The sequence below is a fragment of the Abramis brama genome (assembly GCF_963993115.1).
Source record: "Abramis brama genome assembly, chromosome: 17".
NCBI lineage: Eukaryota > Metazoa > Chordata > Actinopteri > Cypriniformes > Leuciscidae > Abramis > Abramis brama.
In genome coordinates, this window is record NC_139979.1 from 30,707,130 (window position 1) to 30,729,680 (window position 22,551).

Below are 22,551 nucleotides of genomic sequence, written 5' to 3' on the forward strand. Positions count from 1 at the left end.
TGAGTGTCAATATTTTATTTATTTGTATAAATGCTCAATACACTTGGTATATTAATTAAGAAAAGGAACTGCAAAGGCATTGTCTAAATGATATGTCTCACATCAGATTAGCACGTAAACTAAGTGTAGAATCCATTTGTTTCTATAATAACGAGTCATTTTGGTTAAGGTTGGTAAAGGTATAACAAAGGATTTGACGTGAAACAGGCTTTGATATTATCAATCAGACATCAGACCTCACACACACACACACACACATGAGGCCACATGTGAAGCATAGACAGAAAACAGGTCTACATTGGCAGCTATAAAATATAAGAGACTGGTTTATAAAAACAGAAAACATCATTTGTGAACTTTTAAGTCACACTGGTAGAAATAAAATGTACACAAAAGAATGAAAAAGGCAGTTAGATTTCATGGTTACAGTAATGTACACAACATTTGAACAGTCACAGTGTTTATTTACACAGGCATTGGACTGTGTCTAATGCAGATTTAGATCACTGTCTCTGTGTGAAAGGTGGGGTAGGTGAGTGTTTGTCTCTGGGTGAAGACTGTGGGTGGGGGTGAGGGAGATGATGCAGATGAGACGGGCGAGCGGCTAGCCCAGCGAGAGGGCAAACGCCTCTTTGCAGGACACACGGGGCGTGAAAAGCTCTTCTTGATAGTTACAGAGCACTCTTTGCCTTGCTGTTGAGACAAATATTTTTATGAAATATCATCGGATTTAAATATTCCTGTCAACAGCACACTCACCTACTCTGTGCGCTTTGATGTACAGAACATTTGTGAATGAATCTCACGAGATCTGTCAGGAGACGCCCAGGTCATGTTTCTCCCCAAAAGAAATTATGCATTTTTTGCATAAATAAAAAAAGGAGCCTAATTGAAATTATTCTCATTAATTTTTTTGCAGTCTATAATGCAAACTGCAAAGAAAGTATATATTTAAATTGTAAAGTATACTGATAAAGTACAACTGATTTTAATTACAAATGTGTCCAGACAGGATCATTTTCATAATTGCATTACAGTAATGAAAACTAAAGGGAGGGAGTGCTTAATTTTTAGACAGAATTTTTACACAAAATATCATTAGTATTTTTCTTTCGATGCCATTGCATTTAAAGGAAATAGCTTAACTTTTGTTTCCAGCATATGTTCTCCATCTTAGAACTAACTTGAAATGAAAAGAACTGATTAAATCTCTCTGATGCTTTCTGAGTCATAATCTGACAATCATTTCCAGCAATTCTGTGTAATGTACAAAAGCGGTCCGTGCAGAGGAATACTGGCCATGGTACGTTTCTGTAATTGCACCACATACCTTTGCCTCCTATAAAAACAGTTAATTGAGGTTGTCTAAAGAGCTAGACATGAAAGATGTAAATTAAACTTGGTGCCACTAATTCTTTCCACTTAAAAGCCTTGAAGCAAATTCCCGATTTCAACAATAAGAAGCTTCTGGGCTCCTCGCTTTGAGCAATCTGCCAATATTTTCTGACAGAAAATCAACTTAAGGAATTTTAATTGTGCTGCTTAGATGGTTTTGTGGGAATGAGGTATTTTAACAATAAAGTCTAAATAGACTATTTCCAGACATGAGAAAAGACTTTCGGTTGTAGATTTAGAGGGAATTTTTCTAAGCAATGGCTAATATATTTACGGTTATTTATTGATGAAAACATATTCTAATAAAACAGATTTACCAATTACTGTGTGTATCACTGTACAGCGCCCAAATAAACCACCTATTAACCTTAGTTGACGTCAGAAATAAGTAAGGGATAATCCACGGCTAGCTGTGCATTAAACAACTTTAATGCACAACGTGGAAGCAAAGAACCGCCTGTGGATTATCCTGATTATACCATGGTCATTTTCCAATAATGACAACTTAAAGCTGTTATTGATGTTTGCAGCGCAATATTTGACCTTTAATATAGAACAGTGATTAAACTGACTTGGAACTTACCTGTGCATTAAAAGTTTTTTATTGCACACCTTCCAGCCAATCAGAATCGAGTATTCAGTCAGACCATGGTATAAAACGTTTAATAAAAAATTGTGTCCTTAATATTTTTTATTATACTGTATCTATTTTTTTTTTACCTGTATGCTATGGCTGAAGTTGTTGCAGGCGCTACAACACCCTTTAACCGTGTCTATATTCACAACAGGCTTTCAGACCTAAATGCATTTAAATATGGAACAAAGTGACTTCTTTCCTTGAAAAACTACTACTTAATACACTATAGTCATCTACACTTGCACCTCATACACTTCTCCGGCTGAGTTATTTACCATGTGTTTGAATGTGTGGAGCTCGGGTGAAAGTGTGTGCTTTTGTGGTTTGAATGGTGTGTGTCTTTGTGTGGGAGTGTGTGCAGTACTGACCTGCACTGTTACATGTGTCTCTTTGTGGGCTATGACCTGGTGGTGCGGTGTGTGTGTTAGTCTCTGACTGGATCTGGGCTCATGTTGCATATCCAACATTTCCAAGAGGTCCATGAGGTCTTCTTCCTTCCCTGGACTGGGCTGTGACTGCTTCTGCTCCTGAGATCTCTCCAAATCCTCGTAACATTTGAGAATCCTCTCAACGGCTCCATAGTTAGACCTAGACTCCATTGGACGAGGATAGGCTGCTAGTGTCGAGGGCTTCCATGGATTTTCTTCTAAAATCCGAGATCTGGTGCTACACATGTCCTTTTTGGCCTGTTTGGATTTTTGGACTGCTTGATGTTGATCTGTACTAACATCCACAACTTTGCTGCACCTTTCCATCTGAATTTGCTGTGGTGGACTTGCGCTAATTTCAAAGCATGTTTCTCCAACACTTGGGCCAAGTTGGTCAACTGAAGTTGGTGTAGTGTGTTCAGTCTGGAAAGGTTTAACTTCAACGTCTTTTTGTAGAATACATTCCTGCTTTGGAGATGAAGACTTAGAGATAAGGTCCTTTGTTTCCTTCCTCCTTCCCTCCTCTTTCGGCACAAGACCCGAGAGCACAACCTTTAGATTGTCTTCAACATACATTGATGGGCTCTCTGTAAATGTGTCCTTAGATATGACCTCTGGTAGACTTGGAGAACAATCAGTAGAAACATTCATAGAAATGTCCTCATCACACCGAAGACCCATTCCTGCCTGGAAGAGTGTACGGTTTAACTCTGCAGTTTTCTGCTCAAGTCTCTCATTTCTGGGAGTAGCTGTAGCGCCGGGATATGGCGAAATGAAGTCTATTGATGCAACAGAATCTGTAGGCATGTTCATGGGATGAGATGCACTCTTGAGATCGTTTTTGCACACAGCATCTGTTTGGTTTAGACTGCAATCGGTGGCTTCAGCTGCAATGTCAATGTTGGAAAGACATCTTTTAACAGGTACATATCTGGATGAGTTGTTGCTGGCAAACCTACTTCCATCACAGGACCAGCGGCTCTGGCAGCAACTGATATTGCACTTGGAATCAACAGGATCGCAGCAGGATACATTCCCAGAGTCGGTCAGAATTTTCCCCTCATTTTCTTGAAGCATCGCCTCAAATTTTCGTACAATTGCGGGGCTGGTGTACTTTCTGTCCTGGTGGGTTCCTGGCCGTTGACACAATTGCTCTGTGCCACTGGACTCTAATTCTGAAGCTGAAGGACTGCTAAGGTACCAAGATGTACTACGGGCTGGTATGGGTGGGGCTTGTTGTCTTATGTTGTCTGGTGGCTTCGCATCCCTTTGCTGTGATTCCATGTTACAACTTTCCCAGTTCATCCAGTATTGCTCATCAAGGGATTTAAGGTCTTCACTCATGTTTTTCAAGTACAAAACTGTATCCTCCATTTCCAAATTATCCTTTACCCTCTCCGCCAACTCAGCCTTTCTTGGAAAAAACATTGACTCGCTGCGGCTTCTAAGAAGGGAAACCAAACAAAGTGATATCACTATGAGGCAAAGATCTGATTCATTTGTGATGCATGCAGCACCTGTGCGCAATGAGGTTTACCTCTTAATATCAGGCAGCTTCCTCATTTCATCCTGGTAGCTACAGAGTTCTTCACTCACACTGGCAATTTCTTTAAGTGCCTACAAGTTGTTAATGAATAAGAGGAATAATAAAAGCAAACCTTAGACCTCAGACCACAAAATATAACATTGCAAACACGGCAGCGAATTTCATCCATTACTGGATGAACAGTGAATTTACGATTTGTTTTGTGTTTCTATTAAGGAATAGTTCAGGAGGATTAGCATGAAAGTAATGCAATCGAGTAACTGAAACACCTGAGAGATTAGATTGAGATTAGAGGGTTATGAACAACAGTCTCACCGCATTAAGGGCAGTATTGTTCTTCTTTTTGTCACTTCCACAGGTTATTTCCATGCTCTGAAATCGTTTGAAAGGGTTAAGGAGGTCCTCTTGTCCAACGAAGCAGGACTTGTTCTCCATTTTCAATTTCAAACAGGTTTCCAGGATTTCTTCCAGCTCTGCAGTGTCTATAGCCTTTTGTTCACCAGTATCTTGCTGATTTAATAGTTTGCTTTGATCGCTGCACTGGTCACTGGATTCACTGGTGATGTGACTGAGTTGACTTGTTTGGGAGTCTAAGCTTGCATTGCTTTGCTGGGTTAGAGCCTCAGAATATTCATTGCTCTGGGCATCTGAGGGATAGGTAACTTCACTTGACAAAGAGCTGACAGAACATGAGCTGATCCTTAGTGCATTTTGTCCATCAGTAATTGGTCTGAGAGAACATCCTGTACGGTGAGCCTTCACTTCATTGTACAACTGGAAAAGACAAAACAATTGTGAATGTAGTCCTTGGCACATCTTCTAATACCCAAACATTTGCCCCTTGCCAGTTTAAATCTATTATGCCAGACCTCCACAAGAAACCCAGCCATGCCCCAGAGAATGCATGAACAGACAAAATACCTTGAATATGGTGCTTTGGATAAAAGTGTCTGACAAATGCATATGTAACCACATTCCAAAAATCTAAGTCATGGTTCAGACTGGATCCCACAAATGCAGCCATGGAAGGCCATTGTCCTGCAGAGTTTAGCTCCAGCCTTAAAAAAAGACACCTGAGCATAGGGGTGGGCGATATGACCAAAATCTTATATTAGAATATGAACAATTTTATTTCACAATAATGACATATCAAGATATAGTTATTTTTGCTTTTTACGATATCAAATTTGTATTGAAATTTCATAAATCTCATCAACAATTTCAAAATCACATAAAAAACTAACACTAGCTAAAACTATAAGTTTTTAAAAAAGAAAAGAGAAAAGCTCACTGAATACAAGTAAACAGTTATAAAATAGGAACAAAGAAAATAGTTACAAGCAATAGGACAAAAAACTACAACAAAGACACAAATGAAATAGACATACCTGAAAAACGTTAAGCACTATAAAAAAATACAATAGAACAAAGCAGGTTTATTAGGCTGTTGTCACTTTAAGAGTGAACACAGTGATCTAATATACTGATACACATGTGCTTTCTTTCTCAACCATTTACATTCACTTAACCCTCTGGGGTCCTTCGTGTAACAGTCACACTTGGGACCTTCGGGTCCAAATGGACCCGAAGGGCGGGATTAATATATAGAAAAAAAAATCATAATAATTTTTTTTTTACTTGTTTTTTATAATATTTTTTCTTTTCTTTTTTGGTGTTTTGAGATAATTTTATGATTTATAATTAATATTTATGCAATAATTATGACCCATTTTTTCCCATTGAATATAATAGAATTTTTTTATATATATATAATTTTTATTTTATTTTTATTAAAGCTGTATTTCATTTTAGAGTCAAGCCTAGGCCTCATGAAAGCAATTTTTGAAATGAGATGGGCGCCACCTGGTGGACACACTGAGCATTTTTATCACGCAATAGCACATTTTTACCACTAGTGGATATACAGCTCTCTGTAGAAAGGCTTGCGAATTCTAGTGATTTTTGCCTGAACAGATTTAGTCTGTTTTGCACTCTTGATGTTTAAGAGATTCACCCCTTCACTGTTGAGTCCTTTTTTCTTCATCCTGGCTGATTTGTAGATTGTATGCACCAAAAAACTCTGTGTTTTCATATTTTTGGCAATTTCCCATTAATTTCCTATGGGGGTCATTTTTGACCAAAGAGCAGAAGTTTGATGACCACTTAGTATGCTTGGATCATGACCTCAATATTTTTTGTGCGTTCACATACCTAATACCATAAAAGTCACCTAGTTTCGTAACATTCCGATGAAGCTGTGATTTTTAAAAATTCAAAACAGATTTTTGTAATCTGAATTTATTAGTGTGTATGTGTATAAAAGTGTGTTTGTGTGTGTGTGTCTGTGTGTGGATGTGTCTGTTTTGCACTCTTGATGTTTTAGAGATTCACCCCTTCACTGTTGAGTCCTTTTTTTCTGGATCGTGGCTGATTTGTAGATTGTACGCACAAAAAAAACTCTGTGTTTTCATATTTTTGACAATTTCCCATTCATTTTCTATGGGGGTCATTTTTGACCAAAGAGCAGAAGTGTGATGACCACTTAGCATGCTTGGATCATGACCTCAATATTTTTTGTGTGTTCACATACCTAATACCATAAAAGTCACCTAGTTTCATAGCATTCCGATGAAGCTGTGATTTTTAAAAATTCAAAACAGATTTTTGTAATCTGAATTTATTAGTGTGTATGTGTATAAAAGTGTGTTTGTGTGTGTGTGTGTGTGTGTGGATGTGTCTGTTTTGCACTCTTGATGTTTTATAGATTCACCCCTTCACTGTTGTGTGCTTTTTTTCTGGATCGTGGCTGATTTGTAGATTGTACGCAAAAAAAAACTCTGTATTGTCACATTTTTGCCAATTTCCCATTCATTTCCTATGGCGGGTCCATTTGGACCCGAAGGTCCTGAGTGTGACTATTTTTTTTACAACCGCTTAGACTATTCAAATCCTGTCCCCAATTTTTTTGGGTGTTCATATACCAAGTACCAACAAAGTCACCAAATTTCGGACCATTCCGATGAAGCTATGATTTTTTACATTTTTTTATTTAAACGCTTCGGGACCATTTGGACCCGAAGGACCCCAGAGGGTTAAGACATAAATGACTTTGTCTATGAGGATATTCGTAAAGACTGGCATTTTGACATACAAGTGTGTTAATTTGACTGTTCAGTAAGGCGCTAAAAAGAACAGTTCAGTCTCTCAGACAGTGCGCGCATATAACAAAATGAGTCCTCTTTTGCTGCTTATTGTGCTTGAACGGTTTAAAATCACTTGTTTTTAAACCACAAAGCTTAAATGCATTCAACGATAAGCTTTCGAGATGGCACAGAAGGGCAACATCACGTGAGCGTAACTGCAATAGAGACGATAGTCCAAAATCCCTACTGGTTGACACATTTCTACTGGTTGATTGTGTCTACTGGTATATCGCCCACCCCTACCTGAGCAAGCTAATAAAAGTCTTCAGAGTTATTCAAATTAAACATAGGTGGTTTGATCAGTGTTTGAACTAAACTTGGTCTAGAGCTAAGAATTTTGGTCAGGCTCTATGGGATTACACTTTGACAGACCTATGGAAAGTTCCATTATTGAACCTAGGACATGCTGCTCAACTGGTAGAGCACAGAACACTCGCAACACCTAGGTTGTGGGTTTGATTCTGAAGGAACGTTCATACTGATAAGATGCATAGCTTGAATGCACTTTGGATGAAGCATCTGCCAAATGCACTGATGCATTTTCTCTACCTCTAGTTTGGAGCTCTAAGCTTAAGTCTGATGAATGCCTGAGCTAAACTGAGCTAAACTTCCTTTGGCAGTCACTTGAAATTCCAAGGTTTATATAATGTGACATCATTGCTTCCAATTTTAGGTGTTACCATTATCCATTGAGGCTTACTGGCAGAGCTTTCATTTAGCATGGAAGTAAACAGGAGCGCTTAGGGAATCATTTAATTTGAAACAAGATATGGTTCTCTCTGCTGAGATGTGGGGAGTGGCGCACATCCGCAGACTCACCTCCTCAATCTTCCGCTGCATGTCCATGAGCTGGTTCTCCCACTCCTTCCTCTCAGCCTCAAAGCGTTCCAGCAGCTCTGATTTTTCCTTCACCCAGCCCTTCTCACTGCTGTCCAGCCTGCAGCGGAGGTCCATCGCTGCGCTGTGAGTGTCTTCCAGAAGCCTCTTTTGTTCCGCTCTTTCCCGCTTCAGAGTGTCCCCTAGTTCATTACTCCTCACAGTCTCACCCAACACGCCACATCCCCGCGCTTCTAGCTGTGGGGAGAAGAGAGGCAGGGATTTGCTGACCACCAAAGAGGAAATGGGTGTATGGGATAGTTGTACAAAGAAAACAAAACATTTGAACAGGAAGAATCATGAGGAGTTTAGTTGGCAACAGGATGAAATGGACCTTGTGTCCTGACCAAGGCCTTGGATGCCCAGCCTAAGCCTACAGACAAAAACAGCTCAGACTAGTGCTGAGAGTTTTGCATGTAATGGAGAGGCCACATTGGTATGCTGACCCCCCGATGACCCTGGAGAGAGCGCACTAGACAGCAAACACTAAAACCATATTTATCACAGAGCTTGATTGAACTCTGCAGCTGATGGAAGCTATTGATGTCATTGAGACCTATAGTCTACATGAGTTATAACACATAATTATGCCAGTTGTGTTTTAGAGATTTATATACACTCCTGTTCCAAAGGTAAGATTTTTTTAAATTAATACTTTATTCAGCAAGGATGCATTAAAAATTGATCAATGGTGACAAAAGACTTCTATTTCAAATAAATGCTGTTCTTTTGAACATTGTATTTATCAAAGAACCCTGAAAAAATGTTTGTTTCCACAAAAATAAATTAAGAAGAAACCTTGGTAAGCATATAAACTTTTGTCAAGAACATTAAAAAACGTACATACCCCAAACTACAGTCTTCTGAACATATGGTGATGCCACTATTCAGCTACGGCCAACAAAATCAGACTGGCCGATTAACAGAACCGAAAGCTCCCCGATAGGTCAGTCAGTGCCTTGTCTATTGTCAATAGCTATGTTTCCATCCACCTATTTTTATGTGCATTTTGGGATATTGTATAAAAAAAACTGCTGGATGGAAATGTCAAGATGCACATAAATTCGACTTTATTGCGTTTCGTCTGTGCTCTGAGACGCAAGTCATTTATTATATCGCCTTGTTGGCGAGGCTATTTACACTAACTCCGCCCACTGACATTTGGTTGGGCCAGACAAAATTACAGAAGACTAGATTATCAACAGTAGCAATAGTAGGGGTAAGGCACGTAGCAGAATGTTTTGACGCAAATCGAGTTCAAATCCGTCTTTTGACGAAATGGCTCTAGTCCCTCTCCCCGTCACATATCAGACCAGAAAAAGTCATTTATTTAAAAAAAAAAATGTAGAAAATATTCGAAAAGTGGAACTAAAGTGACTAATGTGTGTTTAATAATAAAGTGTTTATCGGTTAGGGGTGGGGGGGCTTTATTGTCCCAATAAGGTGGCATCCAATTAATAATTTTTAATAAATATAATAATTTACACTCTATGTTATTACTGCATACCCTTTAAAGCGGTGCTATGCAGTTTTGGCCATAGATATCCATAAAGGCTAGATGTCTTAAGGCGGTGTCACTTCAGCATCACCGGTGGCCATCTTGCCACAGGGAAGCTGTGAATTAAGGTGAGTGATCAGCACGCACACAAATCCTCTTATCTCGCTGAAATCTTGACGGATTTACAAACGGTTTGGTTTCTTACAAACGTTATTAACGTGGCTATAATTCTTTCATATGGAAGTCCATTGTTATAATTATTCATATGTATGCAGCGTCATAACTACATCTCTGACGTTTATAACAAACCAACCCGTTTGAAAATCGGTAGAAAATTGAGCAAGTTATGGTTATTTAAAAGTACATGCACCATGTTACGAGTGAGCGAGCACCCTGTGGTAAGATGGCCGCCGTGTGCCATGTCCACTGAGGTATGTATGATACACAGAAGGCTAGCATATAAATGTTTGGATAGTGTATGTGTGCAGTGCCGTAAAGCAATTTGTTACATCGCAAGACCTGATATCACGCGATACTTCCTGACGCTGAGGCCACCGGCCCACCGACCTAAAGTTGCAAGTGTGGTTTTTCCGCTCACAGGCGCTCGGGGGGTGCGAGAAGACCACCATTCAACCCGAAAACAGTCATATAACCATTCCAATGACTCCGAAGCTGTTCAGTTAAGGTATATTAAGCTAAAAAAAACTGCATAGTTCCCCTTTAATATACAACAAGACTGAGGTGCAGATAGTATTTGCCACTATTTATAAATATAAATAGCCTCTAACTTACACTTATTGCACAGAAAAAAATGCTATTTGTATATAGTGTAAATAGAATCTATTGCAGTGTAATTAGCATATCGCTAAGAAAATGCTGCTATTTCACTTAAAGTAAATAGAATCTAATTGCTTAGTGCAAATGGCCGCTGCCTTATTCTAAACAAAAATTGTTATATACAGTGGCTTCTCCTACTTTTTTAAGTTTATCAGGAAGTTTGGATTTTGTTGTCTTCGACTCATTAGATATTATTACTCAATATTCCAATTTTGCGCATAAGCTAAATTCACAACTTTGGATGGAAACAGCTAATGAATATGAAATTCTTAATAATATAGCTGACAACTCAGCTGTGAAGTGAAGTCTTGATTGGACTGAACCTGCATGCTCCACCATCAGGGCAACCGCAAAGACAAAAATAGGTGAATCTTATTTATGGTTCATATAGCAACGGTCCAGAGCAAAGCAGTGTTTGCACAAACAGTGCGCTCCAATAGCACTAAAATGTGCTGGCACACTGTCCTTAACCCTATGAGTTCTCCTGGGTGCACTAACCGCATGCTTTTACAAGCAGAGGGCATGTGAGACACTGATGTGACATGTAACCAGAGTTGAGAGTGCAAGGGTGCTGCTAGTTTTAAGACTAAAATATAATTACCCTGGTTGCAGTTCACTCTGTCTGTGTCTGTGTAACAATGTCACAAAAACAGCCCTCTATTAATAGACAGCAAGACCAATCCTTTAGCATCTCACATTCCTAAGGGTGGGGCCCTGGAGCAACTCATCTCTGTTTTAAAGATCAAAAATATGCTCAGAAATATGCTGGCGAATACCCTGCTGTGAAAGTGGTAAACCGAAGAAATCCACTGGGACAAAAGTATGTGCTGTGGTAGGATGTTGACTGCAAAGAAAACAACTTTTTTAAGGTTCACTCCGACCCCTCCCTGAATTCTGTTCTCTGCACCAACCAATACTTTGGGTGGATTGGTGTGGCTAAACCCAAATCGTTTTCTGAATTTAAACAAGTGCATATGCGGTCAAGCGTGTCAATAGTTTCACAATGTAAAACCTCAAATCATCATTACAAGACCACAACACATTATTAGGTTATTCTATTGTGTGTTTTTGCAGTACGTTTAAGTTGAGTCCTGAGTCTAGTGTATGTCCTGAGGCGTAGTCCGTCACAAGATATGCCTTCACACAGCAATCCAAAGCTCCTCTCCTCTTCATCTCAACAATGCCGACTGTGCTACTGTATTAGGAGTTTCTCAGAGTCACTAACTCACACTTACAATAAAGTATAAAGCCTTAGACTGGATTGAAATCTCTCACAATGGTTAGTAAATACAAGGCGATCTGGACAGTGTCTTTATAAGGATGTCATAAACAGAAATGAAGGCTTTCTATACGAGAGGAAAAAAGGTGAAAACTAAGCACAAGATACTATTTTTAGTTTGGTAGTTTCCACACTAGTTTGCTTTGCACATTACTCTTACATTTGCATCTGTGTCATACCAAATTTCTTTTTCATTAATTGATAAAATATATGATCTAATGCCGCAAAAGAGCTGGTCTTCTGTGGCCACTTGCACACAAAGCTTCTGTTGACAGGATATATTTGCACTTGATAGTGTTTGTGTTACATAAAGCCAGTGCAATCTCTGAGCTATGCTCAATGACAACCATTAGAAAACACACAAATAATTAAAAACTTTGACATTATCCGTGTGCTTCATCTATGCCAATAATCAAATTTTTAAACGTATAACAATATCTAGTGTAAAACTTTTCATCACTGTAAAAAAAGTGGTAACCTGTAATTGTTACCTTAAAGATCTGTTACTAGCTGTTGGTACGTATGTGATGTTAAATAATTTGCCTTAAATCAGTTAATTTGGTTGTTACCATTTTTAGGTTACTATGTTTGTTTGTTTTTCAGTAGAAGCAGTGTCACATGTTTTATTTGCTGTTATGTTTTTTATTAAATAATTTATTATTTGTGTTTCTGTTGGCCAAAACAACAGAATTGGTTTGATATTTTAGCATTTTCCTTTTTTTCTGAATTGGTTTGTGCTTCATAATTGTTCATTACAATGTAAAATACATTAAATAATGTATAATACATTTTAAATACAAGGAAATATTTTTTATCTTCGATTTTTATAAAAGGCTAGTTCTATTTCATATGGCAAAAAAAGTTATTCCTCTCAAATCAGCATCAATAAACAACAAGTTCACATTGTGACAACTTACCCCATCTAGTGTGGCAACATGCCTCGATAGTCTGTGTTCAATTAACTAGTTTTTTACCCTACGATGCAAATGTTGAATAGCTGTTTTCAACACTTTCGGTTTGTGTCTATACTTTAAAAAAATAAACCCACCTTTAGAAATAGACATCCCCTGTCACATAAATAGGCATATGTTTATGCTATAGTAGGCTATATGTTTCATACCTGAGTAATGCGCCTCTTCAGCTCTGATCGCTCCACTTCCCATGCGCATCGATCCTTAATGCTCTGCAGTTCCAGCTCACCCCGTCTACTTTCCTCACGCTTCACCCCCGACTGCACCTCCTCTAAAACACACTTCAGGTCCAACAATATCCTTCTGTTTTCTCCACCCTGTAAACACAACGCAGAATAAGACAAACGCACACTGCTGGTTGGTCAAAACCCACTGGTGTCGCATGCTTGTGTTTGTAGCTACTTGAATATCAGCAACTTGTCTCAAAAGCATTTCCTTCTCCATCCTCCACTCCTCTTTCTCGTGATCGTAGCGCTTTTTTAAGTCCTCGAGTTTCTTTTTAAGGCGTGTGTGTGGACTGTGCAGCTCGTGACTCGGGGTTTGTGCGCGAGGCGCTTCGGATGGTCCAGGTGGAAGCTGCTCCAGGAAGTTGCTCGGGAACGAACGAACCCGGGCGGGACTCTGGACCTTCTTACCGGGCCTCTCTAGACGAGAACACGGGACGAACTCCCAGCCTTGCGCCTTGCTCACATACCCGCTGGATCCATTTCCAAACGCATTCCACATCTTTCAGTCACAACTAAACACGGATAACAACCTCTCTCTCTTTTTTAACTATTTGCACTGCAGTTACAGTCCCCATAAAAAATAATAAAAAACACACACACTCTATTATCCGAAACCAGCCACTTGTGCCATCTCCTCCGCAGCCCAGGCTGGTGTCTTTGCGCCGGGCGCATTTCTTCCTTCCATGTCATTAAAGGACGACAAGGTCAGCTTGTCATTCTTCTGAGACGCCGATTCCACACTGAAAACAGTATAGTGTACACACTATCCTCTAAACTGCATCCTTTAGGTTATAAATTCTCAGTCTACATCATTTTGCTTTAATAAAATAAGCTAGTGAACTGCAGATTGAAGTCATCCATTAGCGTACTCTGCTTCAGACTGAAAACGACACCGACAGACTCAAGAGTCAAGAGCCTAAAATACTCTGATGTATTTTTACCTCTGTAACCATGTTGTAGGCCTACCTTGTTGTCATTCGGGGTCCTTGTGCACACCGAAAGCTCAACTTTAAAGTTAACATTAAATCAAAAATGATCATTCTTTATTTTTATTTTTATGGAATACTGCAGTGTTTATTATAAATTATTTATCTGTGCACAATTGCACATCATTCATTTTTATATTCATGTAATTTTTAATAAAAAAAACTTCCCCTCCCTCTTGCAGTTACATCTCTTCGACATCGACCAATAGCAAACCACAACCATCCAATCAGTTCCCCTTGGACAAAATCAAGTCCCGCCCTACATGTGTTCTTGTTTGAGAAGCAGTTTCACTCTGATATATATGGAAGCTTGTTTCCGCCACAGAATAAAACAATTGAAAAGATTATTGCAACTTTTCATCCCGCATTTCTGACTTTTTTCTCACACTTGTGAGTTTTTATCTCGTAATTCTGACTTTATATCTCGCAATTCTGACTTTATAACTTGCAATTCTGACTTTTTTTCTCACAATTCTGATTAACTTGCAATTGTGAGTTATAAAGTCCAATTCTGTGGGGAAAAAAGACTAACTTCTCATAATTCTGACTTTATAACATACAAATGTGACTTTACATCACGCAATTTTGACTTTATGACGCACAATTGTGAGATTAGATCACACAATTCTGAGAAAACAATGGGGAAGCTATTTCAACTTCTGTTTCATGCAGACAATGATAACCACGAGAATCAAAAAAGACAGAGAACACAAACTTCAATCTCAACAGAAACAGTAAGAATGTTCATTTTTAAGGTTCACAATGAGTAGAAAAGTAGAAAACAACAGCTGCCAATTTTCACTGTTCACAGTGTACAGTAGATAGTCATTATAACTGTGATCATCAACCATTAATACAAATATAAATATATATCACACACTCTTTATTTTTAAAAGGTTTCAAATGTGTTTTACAGCCTGATGCCAAAAGAGTTTGCATAGTTCTTTAGAAAATGCACTGGAGCTTCAGGGAAAAGCTTTACTTTGTCATCTGATAAAAGATGATATTAGGAACCAGGACACTCATCACATATAACGTAACATCAAGAACTTTTTAATCTCCAAAGAACCAAATGGCCAACTGAAGGTTACTGAGAGAACTGGTAAAATGATTCTCAGTGAGAATATGCATGCTGCAGAAGCACTGACAAATCTTTATTTTTACTAATGTACGATGCTCATGTTTTAACATGTTTTACAGTCCACAGAATGAAAGATTTCATATACTGTATAAATATTCAGATAGCCTAATCAGGACCAGGGCTTGACATTAACTTTTTCGCTCACCAGTCACTGTGGCTAGTGGTTTTAAAAAGTTATTAGCCACTCAGCATTTTCACTGGCCACAATTTTGACATTGATACCATGGGGAAAAATTGTCATATAGATATTTTTAATATTATCTCATAATTTGGCAGCAGGTTTATTAGGCTGCTGTCACTTTAAGACCTGATGCACGGATCCATACTGTTATGCGTTTTCTTTCTCAAATGTTTACGTTCACTTAAAACATATCTGACTGTGTTTACGTGAAGATAAGAGACATTATTTTGTGTATTTGACTGTTTAAACGCAATAAGCAGCGAAAAAGAACTCATTTTAGTCCTGAGAGGCAGCTTTCTTTGGGTGTGAGCACAACATCTGCGGAAATGAGTAAAATTATGCGCAATACGCTCAATCCCACATCGAAATTCAAGCCCTGTAACAGCAACAATATTCATCCAGAGCAAATGAAACGAGTGAGTGAGGGGAGGAGGATTTGTGTGTAACTCGCTGTCGGAAAGATGAGAGAGTGAGAAAGAGCTGCTGGTATCATGTATCTATTCTGTGGTAAAGGAGAATTGGAAGCGTTTCAGATATTTCAATATCAATATATATCGTAAAAAATTTACACTACGTTGCACTTAGTTTATTATTTCAGATGCCTTTTTAAAAGACTACAGTTGAAATACACACACATTTGGCGGGTTTGTGGGTGTTAATGTCAAGCCCTGATCAGGACACAATGCTAACACATATAATTTAAACTATATTAAATGTAATAAGTTAATGAAATACACAAAAAAATACTCACCAAATAAACTGAATATACAAACAGTGAAGCAGATTGTGAGTGGACGCTTGTGTTCGGTTGAGTGACTGTAGTCTGTGCCTGAAATGATCATCGCTTCCTGTCCCATGTGTAACCTTGATGACATGTCCAAAATCAATATGATAAACTAAGAAAACAGAACAAAAAGAAAAGGAAGAAAGTAACAAAACTGTACAATAAATTAAAGAAATGAAATTTACAGAACAAAGAAAAGAGTGAAAAGAAAGACTAGTTTGAAAATAGTGGCATACGATAAAGATGAGAATAAAACAAGAATGAGAATAAGCAAAATGATAGGTTGAAACATCTGGGTTGATATCAAAATGGAAGAGGAAATAGAAGAAAGAGAGTATCAGTGAGTCTATAGAGAGGCAGAAGAGTGCAATATTCATTAAATATGATCAAGATTGAGGAAAACAAGTGAAGATCACAATCATCCATTAAACAAACCTTATTATATGTAAGAAATTAAATGGTATAATTCACCCCAAAACACCCCATTTACTCATCATTGTTCCAAACCCATATGCTGTTATTGTATGTATGCATTTATTTATTTATGTAAAATTTGTAGAATCTGTATGCCATAGCTGTCACATCAGACATGGCACATTTTTCACATCACCTCAAGTATGAAATCAGTAACATCTTCAAACATGATTGTTCTTATGACAAAATGTCATTGAGGTCTAAACTGGTGCTATATTTGATTTGAGAGTTATGGCAGAATGGGACATTTTTCAATGAATTTAAAATGTAGTATGTTCATCATGTAAAACTTATTTATGAATATAATTCATTTGGACTAATTTACTCATGCTTTATGGTGTTTTTTGGCCTTTTTGGAGCTTGACAGATGAAATTACAATAAACATGTTGTGTGATTCTTCAAAATGTCTTATTTGGTGAAAAAATACATACAGGGTAAAAAATGGCATACAGGGTCAGAATGTCATGAGGATGATTAAATAATGATTGAATGTTAATTTCTGTTAAACTTTTCCTTTAAAGTGCCCCATTATGCGATTGTAAAGGTCCCTTAAAAAAAAACACTTTAGTTTTCTCATAATATACATTGCAACATCACCTCATTTTTCAGTGTCTGAAACAGTTCGATAAAGAATTTGATCGCTCTAAACCCCTTCTTTCTGAGAGCCTTTTGGTCAGATTGCCCAGTCTGTTGTGATTGGTCTACTCTGCTCTGATTGGTCAGATGGCCCAGTCTGTTGTGATTGGTCTACTCTGCTCTGATTGGTCAGGTGCCCAGTCTGTTGTGATTGGTATACTCTGCTCTGATTGGTCAGATGCCCAGTCTGTTGTGATTGGTCTACTCTGCTCTGATTGGTCAGATGGCTCAGTTTGTTGTGATTGGTCTATCTCTTACGTCACGTGTCGGAAACCAAATACCCGTTTCTATATCTGAATTTTAGCTCCGGATCTTCCTCAGTGCTTAAAACACAGTGATACGAACAGTAACGATGGCGTCGGTTTTACTGTATCAATTCCAGCGCGAGTCCTCATCCTTTGGAAGTGCATGCTATGTGGATTTGCCTTTGCAGCACAGAAAACAGCATCGTCTCGCCATGTCAACAACACGAACCAAACTCTTCCAGGCCTCAACTACAAATAAAGTATGTCTATGTTGCCCCGCCCCCAGCTGTGTACAGTGTTTGAGGGCGGAGCCGGGTAGACATTGTTCACTGGAAGCCAATGAAGACCATAGGCTGGTGTTATGCAAATTTTTTACAAACCCACATAGGTTTGAGCAGGAAGACTGGAATTACTGATGACTTGTTTCAGGCAGTTCAGAATCACTTCTTTCTTTTCGGAGACAATAAATCCATTTATCAAGCACTTTGATCTTTGAAACTTTGCAGACCTTTTACATTCACAAACTATATTGCTATATAGCTATATTGCACACTACATGAAAGGATATATCCAAAAAAGCATAATAGGTTTGTGTAAGTCTTGTGTTTATTTGCACTTACTGACAGAGGTTCTTCAGTTTCTCGATCCTCTGGTTTTGGGACATCCAGGCGGTCGATGAAGTTCTGCAGCTCCTTCTTGAAAGCTTTCATCTGAGCATTGATGCGGTAAAGCAGCTCGTGCTCTCGTATTCGACCGCCCTCATCATCATCATCCATTCTTCCAAACAGCTCACCGTTGGTCGCGTAAACACGAGCTTCTGCAATGATGGTGCTGGTATCAGCAATGAGTCTATCGATGGTCCTGCTCAATCTTTCCGCCTCTATACGGATATCAATCATCTGCTGGCGGTCCTTGAAACTTCTCGGTAAAAAACGTCCCTCTGGGGTGTAGAGGGAGCGAGTAGGAGTGAGGCACCGGATGTTGCGGACCTCCTCAGAGTCACTTTCGCCACCAACTGGACCCTCACGTTTGCGATGAGGCGTGAGCCGAGAGCAGTCATCGTCGCTTTCCCTGCGGCCACAGTCGCTCTCTGCGTCGCTGTCCCTCGGGCTGCCGCGGATGCCCAGGTGGGATGCCAGATCGTAGCGTTGCATGTTGGACAGCAGCACGCGGTTTTCATACTGCAGCTGCATCACCTTCCCGCTCAGTTCGTTGATCTGCAGCCTGGCGACCTTCAGCTCTTCCTGCAGCGCTTCAAACTTTGCCCCATCGACCGCCCCGCTGTTGTAGCGTGAGCCCTCATGTGACCCTGCCTTGTATTTGAGCTTGTTGAGCTCGCTGGTCATTTTCTTGTTCTGCTCTTCCACGTCAGCCAAATTACGGCGGAGAAGTTCAGCCTCATCCTCCACCAACTGCAGCTGTTGCCGCATTTCGGACAGAGCCTCGCTCTGCTCTCTGGACGACGGGTCTGTCGTCCCACCGGCCAGCTCATCCCCGCGCATGTCATCCAACTCAGCCTTCAGCCCGCGGTTCTCTACTTCCAGCTCCACGATTTTGCGACCTAAGATATTGGCTTCTTCTTCCACCAGCCGCAGACGGAGCTTCAGTTCGGACTCTCGGGTGGTGGGGGGTCCTCCAGCCTCACCTTTGGGGAGAGGACTGTCTACATCACCGTAAAAGGAGCGGTACTTGTGGAGCTCCTGTTCTAAACGGTCCTTCTCTTTGTCTATCTTAGCCATTTTCTTCCGCATCAAGATGGCCTCTTCCTTGATGAAGGCCAACTGGCATTTTAGATCTTCATTTTCCTCCTATGGAAGAAAATAGAGTTTGGAAAATGGTGTCGAATTTGCTTTCAAATTGTTAATGCATTGATGTTGTTGGTGCAAATCAAGCGCATAGGAACAGGTAGGACTCTGAAAAGTCTACATGGCTCATGAAAATTTGTAGGTGACATTAACTGCTTTTATTCAAATCAAAAAATATATTTTTAGCATCACTCAATCAACTTAAATACATTAATGTATACCACAAAATAAATGTGTATGTGTTAAATCAGATAAAAATGGCAGGTTATCACTTTTTACCATTTACCACCTGCACACACCTGCATTTGTAATCGTTTTGAAATACGTGCTCTTTTCACTTTCACATGCGTTCAGTGGGGAGGGGAGCGAGGGGGGCACAGTAACTCGTGATCCCCCCAAAGAGTTACCGTGCCCTCACTGCTTGCACCTCTGTTTAGGCAGCCAACTGGTTGGCAAAGGATTCTGCTTGTGCTTATACCACAATTTTTAATTCCCAAAAAGTGTATATGGGGGGGAGGACTTAAAAATTTCTACTCTTACAAAAGCTGCTGATGCATTTGACAACATCTGAACGTCTCTTACCTCTGTTGGGGTTTGTGGAGTCCTCTTCTCTGATGTCTTTACATCTTTTCCTCTTCGTTTCAGAGAAAGCTGCAATGCATTGGAATAAACATGATGGAACTTCATTATCTACACTGAAAAAAGTGAAACGACTGTGTCATTTAGTTAAAATGCATTTTTATATTGGTCTAATCAAAAATCATGGTTTTGTTCAGTTTGTCTAAATGCACGTAACTTTAAGCAGACATTTTTGTGGTTTTAAAGGTCCCGTATTATGCCCCTTTTCAAAAGATGTAAAATAAGTCACTGATGTCCCCAGAGTGTGTATGTGAAGTTTCAGCTCAAAATACCCAACAGATCATTTTTTACAGCATGTTTAAATTGTCATTTTTTGGGGCTCAGAAAAACGTTTTAGTGTGTGCCCTTTAAATGCAAATAAGCTGCTGCTGCACGGCACAGGGGGCGGAGCTTCATGAGCTCCGGAATGATGATAATATCAGAAACTCTCAGTAACGGTGTTCATTTCGAGTCGGACAATAATGCCTACAGAGTCAGAGTGCTGTATAGAGATGGAACAGGTATAGTTTAGTAGTTTAATTACGGTTATTATAACGTATTTGTCATCTGCTTGTATGTATCCATTATTTATTAATAGCCTACAAGTCTGCTGTTTCGGACCAGGTCCGAATGATGATCAAACATATACTGATGAGTTTAATAAAGTTTATTGTACATCACACAAAAGATGAAGCGTCAGTTTTACTTCAGAAAATCACCGTAAGAGCTGAGTAAACACAGTAAGTTATAAGAAGTGCGCAAGTACATAAACGAATTTCTGTAGAGTTGAGGGAGCATTCCTGTGGGCGGAGGTTAGTCAAAAAACTGTTCTACTGACGTCATTAAAGAAGGAAGTAGAGGGATGTAGTCCAAACGGGCTGTTCGATGTAGGCGACTTCTGTTAAATAAAACAGAATAAAAAATAAAACAGGTACGCAGCACATCGCCTGAAACAACGATCATAGTGTCAGGACCGCTTCCCACGTACCGACTAGGACAAGAAAAGTTGAGTAGATTATTCGCGCTAAATGAATGGTTAATGTCATGGTGCAATGAGCAGAAACTGCTCTTTGTAAATAATTGGAATCTGTTTTGGGAGCGTCCTAGGCTTTTCCGTGCTGATGGCTTACACCCAAGCAGATTCGGAGCGGATCTTCTGTCGGATAACATCTCCAAAATGTTAAATACCTTTTGACTAGTAACCAAAAGTCCAAATCATAGTCTCTGCTGCACCAATTTAGCTGATATAAATACTAGTGTAGAACATTGCATAGAAACTGTGTCTATTCCTCGTTTAATGAGATCAAATAATAAATTTACTGCAGGATCTAGGAAAAATCTAATTGTTATTAAAACAGAAAATGTTGCTATTAGTAAACAAAAACAATTTCTAAAGCTAGGTCTTCTAAACATTAGATCACACCTAAGGCAGTTATTGTAAATGAAATAGTCACAGATAATAGCTTCGATGTACTTTGCCTTACTGAAACCTGGCTTAAACCAAATGATTATTTCGGTCTAAATGAGTCTACCCCAGCAGGATACTCCTATAAGCATGAGCCCCGTCTGATTGGTCGTGGCGGCGGTGTTGCAACAATCTATAGAGATATTCTCAATGTTACTCAGAAAACGGGTTATACGTTTATTTTGTTTGAAGTACTTGTACTAAATGTTACGCTCTTAGATGTTAGAAAAACTTCCCTATTATCTCTAGCCTTGGCTACCGTATATAGACCGCCTGGGCCTTGCGCTGATTTCCTAAAAGAGTTTGCAGATTTTCTCTCAGACCTATTAGTCAATGTCGATAAAGCATTAATTGTTGGAGATTTTAACATACACGTAGATAATCCAAATGATGCGTTGGGGGCTGCGTTTACAGATTTATTAAACTCCTTTGGGGTCAAGCAAAACGTTACCGGACCAACTCATCGTTTTAATCATACACTCGATTTAATTATATCACATGGAACCGATCCAACCGATATAGATATCATTCCACAAAGTGATGATGTCACTGACTATTACATGGTAACTTGCATATTACGTACTCCTGTAATATATCATGCTGCGCCGCGTCATCGATCAGGCAGAACAATCCTTCCATCCACCATAGATAATTTTTCAAATTGCTTATCTGATCTGTCTCAGCTGCTCAGTGAACACAAACAAACAGATGAACTAGAAGAACTAACTAGCACTATGAGCACCATTCTCTCTAGAACATTGGATGTTGTTGCACCCGTTAGATTAAAAAAGGTCAGAGAGAAAAGTAAAGCACCATGGTACAACAATACTACGCATGTTCTAAAGAGAGAAACCCGTAATTTAGAGCGTCAATGGAAACAAACTAATTTAGATGTCTTTAGAATCGCATGGAAAGACAGTATGTCACGTTATAAAAAGGCCCTAAAAGCGGCCAGGGCTGAGCACCTCTGCAAACTAATAGAAAACAACCAAAACAATCCTAGGTTTTTATTTACCACCGTGGCTAGACTAACAAATAAACAGATGTCACCTGAACAAAATATTACGTTACAGTTTAGTAGTAATGATTTCATGAAGTTCTTCACTGAGAAAATAGAAAACATCAGAACCACAATTGTAAACGTTCAATCCTCAATCGCGCCTTATAATTCAGCCTCAATTACCACGACGCAAGAACAATTACAGTGCTTTGCAACTATAGAACAAAAAGAGTTAAATAAACTTATCACTTCATCTAAAACAACAACATGTTTATTAGATCCTATACCAACTAAACTACTGAAAGAAGTGTTACCTAT

The 22,551-nt window shown here is 39.1% G+C and overlaps 2 protein-coding genes across 3 annotated transcripts in view; both read right to left on the minus strand.

Moving 5' to 3' along the window:
• Positions 1 to 14,313, minus strand: mtcl3a (MTCL family member 3a). Its single transcript, XM_084089582.1, has 7 exons — positions 13,073 to 14,313; positions 12,820 to 12,987; positions 8,029 to 8,283; positions 4,322 to 4,780; positions 3,998 to 4,077; positions 2,401 to 3,904; positions 1 to 693 (listed from the first exon to the last, which is right to left on the minus strand). Exons 1-7 carry the CDS (start codon positions 13,394 to 13,396, stop codon positions 499 to 501), a joined length of 2,985 nt encoding a protein of 994 aa, XP_083945708.1. The 5' UTR covers positions 13,397 to 14,313; the 3' UTR covers positions 1 to 498.
• The window catches only part of mtcl3 (MTCL family member 3), a 16,760-nt gene continuing 7,058 nt past the window's right edge, over positions 12,850 to 22,551 (minus strand). Inside the window, exons 5-8 of one of the 2 annotated variants that reach the window (XM_084089583.1) lie at positions 19,733 to 19,801; positions 17,966 to 19,153; positions 15,957 to 16,069; positions 12,850 to 12,987 (exon numbers count right to left, since the gene is read on the minus strand). In XM_084089583.1, the coding sequence (XP_083945709.1) occupies positions 12,954 to 12,987; positions 15,957 to 16,069; positions 17,966 to 19,153; positions 19,733 to 19,801 (1,404 nt within the window). In that variant the 3' untranslated portion in view covers positions 12,850 to 12,953. Of the gene's footprint in view, positions 12,988 to 15,956; positions 16,282 to 17,965; positions 19,154 to 19,732; positions 19,802 to 22,551 lie in introns of those variants that run through there. The other variant, XM_084089584.1, reaches the window with a different exon arrangement.

Excerpts from the sequence above, each read along its gene's own strand:
- mtcl3a (XM_084089582.1), bottom strand. The coding sequence starts at position 13,396 with ATGTGGAATGCGTTTGGAAATGGATCCAGCGGGTATGTGAGCAAGGCG. Across the intron at positions 4,781-8,028 it reads TGCAGCGGAAGATTGAGGAG|TTGTACAATGAAGTGAAGGC; the intron begins GTGAGTCTGCGG and ends TGTCTTTTCCAG. Across the intron at positions 694-2,400 it reads AGACACATGTAACAGTGCAG|CAAGGCAAAGAGTGCTCTGT; the intron begins GTCAGTACTGCA and ends TTGTCTCAACAG.